This window comes from Acyrthosiphon pisum, chromosome A3 (assembly GCF_005508785.2).
Source record: "Acyrthosiphon pisum isolate AL4f chromosome A3, pea_aphid_22Mar2018_4r6ur, whole genome shotgun sequence".
NCBI classification, from domain to species: Eukaryota; Metazoa; Arthropoda; class Insecta; order Hemiptera; family Aphididae; genus Acyrthosiphon; species Acyrthosiphon pisum.
The window spans coordinates 23,874,003-23,883,702 of NC_042496.1; the positions used below are offsets into that span (position 1 = coordinate 23,874,003).

A 9,700-nucleotide genomic window follows, 5' to 3' on the forward strand; every position below is an offset into this window, starting at 1 on the left:
CATTTTTCAATGATTCTTTCGACAATAATTTTGGTTTAGAAGAATTGTCAATATCTCTTTTGGGCAAAATCATGCCTTTTGAAAATTCTAAAATATGATAATTGGTGATTACTCATTACTAATTTAAGGGATATATTATTAATTTATAAATAATTAAATAGTTAAAAAAGTTAAACAATATCATATCATATTGTATCCTAGAGTTTTTTTTTAATAAAAAAACAATTATTTAAGTTAATTTTAAATTCATATTTATAACAGATATATTAAACTTAAAATGCAAAATAATGCAATACATTAAACATATAGTATACAATTGGTGTAATATACAATTTAATTTAATAATATTTAAATATGTATGCAGGACTATCACCACCATAAAATGTACTATACTATCACACTGAGATATACTTAATAAATAAATTAAACAGGAAAATCATAATCTTCAAGCATTTAGGAAAAGTAGGATTCAAAGGTTAGAAGATAATATATTTAGTTGTATAATTAGATCTTTAACGGAGCGATTAGTAATTTAAATAATTGTACCGTAAAGTAGGCAACTAAAAATCTTTTATAACAATAAATGTTAGCCATCAGCTATCATAAAGTCTATAAAAAAAAATATATATATATATATTATTTATATAATTTTTTTTTAATCTGTAACCATTGAAACTAATTATAGGGAAAGACAAGGATTAAGTTGTCTATACTTATTTTAGAATATAAAATACAAAATAGTAAAAACCATCATCAAATTAGTTAAGACTGTTTTTGAAAAAATAGTATAGTAGTACCTTCATATTATAGGTACTTCATATTATATAAAAACATAAAAATTGACAGGGATATGAGTATTCTGTTAAAATAACCATCCAATTATTATATATGATATGTATTATTAAATATGATACATAGAGGGTGCCTACTGAATTAGAGAAAAATTATTTGAGGACTACTCTGAATATAAAAAGCATATTGGAAAAAAAATTTTAAATCAAAATGTTTAGAACAGGATACACTTTTCAATAATTTAAAACCAAAATTAATATTACAAAATTATAAGTTAAATATAATAAAATTGTATGACATCAACATGATCAACATATCAAACTTTTTTTAAATCTTAACTTGTATAATACAAAAATAAATTAGTAAGTAACATAATAATGTTAAAATATAATATTATATAGGGTTTTGGAAATAATAATTATTTACTTCCATATTTGTACCTTCTTTTAGATCCTTTATATATTTTTCTAGCTGATCTCTGATTTTACTACGCCCTTGGTGGTAAAGAAAATCTTTAACTATAGTTGCTTCATTAGAAGGTTCTTTCAATGAAATATTTATCTGTTAACAAAGTAATTAATATGTAATAAAGCTGATATAAAACACACAGTGTGACACTATTGAAATTACTAATAAGGCAATAATAAATACAAAAGCTACAACCAAATTGAAGGGCGAAAATCCAAAATGTGGTATTCCCAAAAATCAAAATGTTCACAAATTAAGAAAAACTATATCATGTTCTATGACATGAATTAACACTTGCAATTGGTGTAATCAAATTTAAAAATGAAAAAGAAAAACGATTGGCGGTGTTTTGAGTTTAATACTTTAAAGGTGTTTACAGGCCAAAACGTGGTATTGCAAGTATTGGAAAGGTAATGGCAATTGCACGTTTTGAAGTTGTTCCTATTTTTGTTGATACAAAAAGCATTAATGCCGGCAATACATTTTGAAGAAAAATTTAATATTGGCAATACCACGTTTTGTAATAATAACAAGTATGCCCCAATACAAATAGCATGGGCAATAATACGTTTTAACTTGAACATGTAATACCACGTTTTGCATTGACATTAAATGTGGCAATATCACGTTATGCATTGAACATCAGATTTAAAATCGATTTTATTCACAAAAGTAATCGATATAATTTAATTCTGACTACAAAATTGAATTCCTCACATTTTTTTCCATAAAAATCGATGTTTAACTCGATTTTCGAAATTTTGGCAATACCACGTTTTGGAACTTCGCCCTTCAATTAGCATTAATACCTCAATTTCAGCTACACTATTTTCTTCACTTAAATTTGGTATGTTAATTGTGCCCTCTATCTCTTTGGTAGCACCACTTAATTGCCCTTTCCAACTTAAAGTTAAATCCCACTCATAGAAGAATATGAGTTTGCCTTTTCTATTATTTGCAACAGCTTCTCCTTCACAACTTTCAATCTTTGAAATCTCACATTTAGCTACATCATTTTCCAATATCATACCAACTAATAAGGCATTAAGTTTGTCTTTTGACCATTGGCATGCATTTTTTTCCGTCCTGAAAAACAAATAAAAATAAATAAATCTTACATTTGTTATAATTGCTTAATGTATTAAACTTTAAAGTTAAAGTAATACCTACCTATATGTCATGATATATCAAAACAATAATGCCAATTAAAAAAAAAAAATCATTGAAATATTTGTTAAACTAAAGGTAATATTTAAAATTTTAATTTACATAACTTATTTTTGGACAAAATTGAGAATTGACTTTTGAATATTTTCTAATGTGCCTACAGAAAAACTAATAAAAGCAATTACCAATCTAAAATGTAATAAAAATTGTTAAACAAATTAAAATCTAAATTCATTTTACAAGTCAATAAATATAATATATATTTTGAAATCTCACTCATTTTTTTCAAGTATTAACCTAACTTAATTTAAAAATTAACTATCTAATTAGGTAAATTTTCAAGTTTTTTAAATTTGAAGATATCCAGGTACGTATGTATTAAGAATTATAACATAGATTGAACATTTACAATAATAATACAATTATTGAGTCATTATAAACAAATATAAAGCTAAGAATTTGATATTTATACAGAATGCATGAAAATAATTTAACAAATTACCAATGCCAGTTGTTAACGTTAGTGGCGTCTGGGCGTTCCTCAACAATCCATCGCGGATCTCCTTCACCCCATTTGGCCATCTAAAAAATTATAAAAATACTATAATATATTAATGATGTACTAGAAGAATATAAGGTACTTAATGATAGACAAGTTTAATAAATCGTTAACTTAGGTATAATATCTACATCACGCTAGATAATTTATAAATTAATACAATTATGTTAAAATTCTTACTATGAATTTATAAATTAATAAGAAATACTGAAAATTCTCAATCAAACGGAATATTAATTAATATTTGAAGAAATTTTGGTAATGCTCCGCAATACCGCTAACAGAAAATTGGAAACGATGGAGAAACCCGTGGTACAGCCTGCTGCGGTAGAACAGCGCTTATATTTTGATATTTCAATGAAAGAATTAAATCAAGTTAAAACATGGAAAATTCTAGAATCTTTTAACAGTGTGACCAAGTTGATAAGAAACTAAAATACCGTAACGGACTATCATAGATATTATCACGAATTAATGAGTATAATATATATATTTATTTTTAATTCGTGGATATTGTATAATTCGTGGAAAGTTTGCGATCCGAAGAATTTAATGAATAAACACGAGGGATAATCACGTATTGTCCGAAAATGACAAGTGATTATACATTTATACGGCTTAGCCTAAAGCAGTAAAGTTGTAAAGCTTGAAAGTGGAGAGCCTTGGTAAATACTAAATACCCCTCTACTTGTAGCCCGTATGCGCAATACGGGCTGGGGGGCTTACCCTCCCAGAATTTCTAAAGCCCCCCCCCACAATAACTAATGATTTCACTACTATAATTTAAAAGCATCACAAGAGTATCAAGTATAGACCTGACTACCAGAGCCCCCCCCCCCCTCCCCACAAATTTCAAACACTTTATACGCCTATGCTTGTAACCTATTGCGTATATGGCATAATATTATGCACAATCCTGTAAAGAATACTTTAAAAAAATAAAAAGTATACTTGAGTAAATACTCAAATACATTTTTTTTTAAGTATTTAATATACTACTCAAATACTTTAATTATATAGTATTTCAAATACTACTCAAATACTCTGAAAAAGTATTTGGAATACTTTTCAAATACTTTTGGTTTTTAAAGTAGGTTTCTAACTATCGTAATATAAACACATATGTAGTAGGTTGTCTAATAGTTAGCTAATAGTTTAAAGGAAATATTGTTATTCAATAACTATTTTCAGAAACCTGGTTTTCACAGACCTTCAGGCTTCAGCTAACACAGAAATACAGAATACTAAATAAAACTATTATTCTATTATTGTAGTTGACAATAATATTTTTCCAACCAATTATTTCAAATAAAAATAAAATGTTCGATATATAAAACCAAAGTATTCAATACCAAAAAGTATTTAATACAAAAAAAAGTATTTAAAATACTATTCAAAATACTTCATGCTGAAAGTATTTAAAAAGTTATTCAATACTTTTACTCAAATACTTTACAGGATTGATCATGCATAGATTAAACGCATATAGGTACATAAGATGAGATACTGAAGATTTATATAAGTTTTTCTACCTTTATCGAGAAAAACGTTACCGTAATCACAATAATTTTTTATGAGCGTTTGAAGTTCAAATTTTGACGACATTGGATATTTACCTGCGTAAATTAACGATAACTTGTTTATTTATCAATTTTTTTTAAACATGTTAGTATATTTTAATTCAATTTTGAGCTATTTATAGACGTTTTCAATTAGTTTTAGTTTTTTTTCTGTAAGTTTCGGTAGACAACCAATGAAAAACTGGTAGCTCTCTCTAAAGTTATAGGTATAGACGTATATAGTAGTTCCACACAATAGTGGTCTGGCCCAGTGGTCCACTGTCTTATAGATGACAGTGGATCGCTGTCTTTGGCTAGGTTTTAGATCGGTTCCTTGTAAGTGGTTTGGTTATATCGTATAGGTCCTATACTATAGGACATCGGTACATAAATATAGAAATGCATATATGACATAAACATAATATAGGCTGCCTGTCCTCGGAATCGTTTTTCTTATAAAATGCTATTATATCATTGAATTCAAATTTAACACTATCTATTACAGTAGGTAACCCACTTGTAACCTACTCCTACTGTACAGCAGAGTGACACCCACTTGCCCACCTTTTTATACATTAAATTATAACTTTTACTGAACAATACTATATAAAGAACTACAATAACACATATTAGAGTAACCTGGGGTATAATGGCGCATGGGGCAAAATAAACTATTGTGTATACCTAAGTAATTTAAGACCGTGAATTTAATAAATGCTATTTGGTCAAATATTTTTGTTATTATGATTATGTTATCATAGCCAAATACGATAAAATAATAAAATATTTTTTTAAGCAGTTGATGAAGTTTTGGCGGCAATATGAAGCAAAGTATTCATCTGATATAATATTTGACTATCATTCTGTCGTCACTCGTCGCTTTTCGTTTTCGGTTTTGTTCAGACTTTTATTATTTTTTTATTTGCAGGTGATCCTTTCATTAAAGTTATTGGAGTAGTAGAAACTGTAGGTAGAGTATAATAATCAATTATGGGTGTAGACTATATTATAAAATAACTTAAACATTTATTATGTACAACACTAAAATGAGTAGTATCGTAGTGATCAATCTGTCGTTCACCATTAAAAGTTGCTGTTGCCTGTGAGTATAATAAAATAATTAAAAAACTAAAATTGTTCGTTTGACGATCAATTATCCTAGCGACCAATTATATTCACGATAAATTCACCCGCGATCAATTCACCGGCGACCAATTCACCTGCGACCAATTCACCGGCGATCAAATGTTCGCGACCAATTCACCGCGAACCCTAGTTTGACAGAGAAAGATAAACACATAATAAAAGTATGTAGGTATCATTATATAAAATACCAGATAAGATATAATTTGTCGGGTTTTAGTGTATTACACACAATCCTAATATTTTCTATGTCGTACAAATCGTTCAGCCGTCCGTACATCACCACAAGATTTTTTTTCAGTGTGATTTTAATTTTAAAAATGCCGAAAGTCAAAAATTAGTGTGTCAAATACGAAAATTTGTTGTAGAAATGTAGCCACGTATTTCCACTATTTAATGTGAATTATAAGTTTTATTAGTCATAGGTCATAGGGACTTGACAGTTTGACAGACGAGAGTTACCTTCATTCCGGCATCTACTTTGAATGAATCGAGGATCGAAAATTCCCAAAGCTATACCAAACTGTTGGATACAGCTGTCAAAAAATAATTAATAATAATAAAAAAATATAAATTTGAATGATAATTTTATAATAATATTGATAAATAGGTATATATTGTACTATATGATTTTGCTATATAAATATTTCGGGTACCCTTTAGTAATAACAGTACACTAAGTAGAATCTTAAATTGGCAAAATGTATAACAGTGAAATTAAATAATATAATTTTTCAAATTAATCGTATTAATGTTTATAAATCCTAATATCTTAAATTATTTTTTAACAAGTATTAATATGTAATATACTAATATACTGCAATTATCAATTAGACAATTTCATAATTATTATCTAGACGAGAAAAAGTAATAATAACACTCAATTATTTATATTTAGTTGGAGGTAAATTTGACGACTCCAAGTAAAAAAATTGTCTAGATTTTACTGTAAAAATAAATATCAGTTGGATACTTTTATAGACAAATGTACCTATTTAATATTTATTTATTATAATATCATTTTTATGTCTGATCGGAAACAGTACTCGTATACGATCTAACAGTGGCGTCGAAGTCAGTTTTTAGAGGTATTACAAAGCATACCTGCAAAGCAAGACCCACATATATAGAAATCTATTCATGAAAAGTTGTCCATTTCATGAAGCGGAAACGGTAAATAATATACCGTGTGTTCACAAAAACACAGTATAATACTATAACTGCAATGCGGTTCACTGATTGCAAGAAATTAAGCATGTTTCAAGTATATTTGTTATGAAATTATTGATTTATGGTGGATCTATGTTCCTACGGAAACAAAATTAAGGTATCAAAATTTAGTTTTTTGGTGATTATTCATCGATGGTAGGTAGGACATCGATCAAAACCACTTGTTGGCACTCAGCGATGTCCACACTATCACCGTGCCAAGTTTGGTCGAGATCGGTTAATCCGTTGCAAAGAAGTATGCCGTTTAGTAAACGGCAATCCCGCGTGTAAGAGCTTCGCTAATAATATATAAATATTTAAGTAATTTTAAATATAAAAAAATAAAAATACTTATTTAAAAAAACGAAAAAATTTACGCTCAGCAAATGGTTCATCAAATTATACCGGTTTTATAATAAAGTTTCAATTTTCCCGATTCGCCGACAGGTGACAATAATTTTATCGAAAACGGATATGACAGCGATAATATGATAGTATGTTGTCGATAAGTTTAATGATTAGATTTTTTCCTCACATCTAATCCATGGGAGTATAGATTAGTGAATTTAGATTTTAGTTCATTCTAGCCGTTTTTACAGTGAAATTCGTAATTTAATAGAAAATTGATGTGCTTTTTAAAAATTAAATTGGATCCATTATGGTTTAAAATAAAATCTGAAAAAGATTATGATTTTATTAGTAGTAAATAACTTTATTTATCGAGTGGACAAAATACGGGACTCAAAATATGGGACAAACGAATATTATAAATGCATACAAAATTGCGAAGATCGTGCTATTTTGGGGAATAATACTGATGTAGTATTATCGAAAAACCATAATCACCCAACACACGGAGTTGAATTAGCTAATCGTGGTATAATATAATGTATAAGTATATATTTTTTATAATTTTAATAACTTTAAATAAATAAATAAATAAATAACTTTTATTAATAATACCTACCTACATACTAACAATTTATTTATAGTGTCTCCGACTATAGTATATTATGTCGGTGAATTGCAGGGATTCAGCAAATTGGGTTTCGGCGAAGTCGTAAGACACGAATTTAAGATATATATATACGATATACCTATATTATATTTAATTACTAGCTAATCCCGTGCACTTCATTGCCCGGCAACCAAATAATTATTATTATCATAGTTTCAAAACCCATGGCAACAATTTATAAAAAAAATTTTTCATCGGAAATCTCAAAATCTCTGTTTGAGCATCACCTAGGGTTGGTCCTCTCCCTCTTTAAATTAGCCTATCTTCTGCCCCTAGGTCTAATTTATCTATATATATAAAAATAGCTAATCCCGTGCACTTCGTTGCCCATTAAAAATGCCAACTCTATATGGATAATATGTTTTACATATTATTACCATGGCAACCCTATATATACAAAAAATTCCATAGGAAATCTCAAAATTATATATAAAAGGTTGCCATGGTAATATGGACACATAGACATACATACATTCATTTATATATATATATATAGATAATATTATAAGTATTTTCTTTGGGGATTTTTTATCCAAGGGTTTTTAAAATTTTATTCCAATACACCGATATATAACGCCGTAGGTATTTGAAGTTTGTTCATTTTTTCCAGGGCGTAGTCCTGTTATATACAGCTAGTATAGTAGTATATAGTATGTAGTATATAGTTTAGAATTTTATATCATATATTATGGTTGAACCTATTTAATCCTATTACTTGAAGCACATATTAGAGACTACGATGCTTGATGTGCGCATGCATGAAGAGAAATATCATATACGTACCTATTTATAGGAATTGATATAATAACGTAAAATACCTATAGACTAAACAATCAGCGACCAAAAGCTAAATAGTAAATACTATTATGTTATATGCTTAGATATTGTATATAGTATATGATCATCTATATTTTTATTTATTTTTTTTTATATTTGTGTCTGTCATCACCTTTTAGGACAGTAAAAGTGCTTGGATTTTCTTCAACAATACTTTTTCTGATAGGAAAGTGAATCTAGTTGGTACTTTGAGGGTCAAAAGTAACATTTTTCCAATAGTTTTCAAAAGCGCCGTGAAAAACAAAAGAAAAATTAAGGAAAAACGGGAATTTTTACGCAAAATCTGTTTTCGAGAAAATTGATTTTGGTTTTTGGTGTAACATTAATACGAATAACTGTATAGAATCTATAGATACATGAAATTTTCACTGGTTGTTTATATTTCCATTTTCTATACATGATAAAATTTTCAAAATATTTTGATTTGTTTTGAGCTGTTTACGGACAATTCCAGTTTCCAATTTAATTAGTTTTTTTTTCTATGAATGTCAATAAAACTTTATTTGTTGAGTAAAAATACTTGAAAATTTAATACAAGGCTCCTACTATATTATTACAATGACATTTGAAAAATATTAAAAATCCTTAGTCACAGTTTTTTTTTATTAGCATTTAAAGTTTAAAAATTGACAAAATATGGAAAAAATCACGAAAATTACCTAATTATTTTGAGTTTATAATTCGTAAAAATTTTCTTTTTAGAACTAAGATTTTAAAATGTAATACAAGATTCCTTATAGGATAATCTACCATTATCAAAAAAAAAATGTCTATAAGAAACTCAAATTAAATTTTTATGAGCGTTTGAATTCATATTTTTACAACATTTGGTATTTACTCGATTTCTTACGAAACGATTTTCTTATTTTGTAGTAATTAAAAAACGAATGACTGTATAGAAACTTGAAAATTTCACTGAATGTTTATATTAGCATTTTCTATATACGA

General features: G+C 27.4%; 1 protein-coding gene across 1 annotated transcript; it reads right to left on the bottom strand.

Annotated features, from left to right (window-relative positions):
- Positions 1 to 3,334, bottom strand: LOC100163495 (activator of heat shock 90kDa protein ATPase-like; the record flags this gene model as incomplete). Its single annotated transcript, NM_001162396.1, is given in 5 exon segments — positions 1 to 87; positions 1,233 to 1,353; positions 2,070 to 2,346; positions 2,930 to 3,009; positions 3,167 to 3,334. Coding segments are annotated over 4 exon segments (565 nt in total), but the record flags the coding sequence as incomplete, so codon positions are not given.
- Positions 3,335 to 9,700: the final 6,366 nt, after the last annotated feature.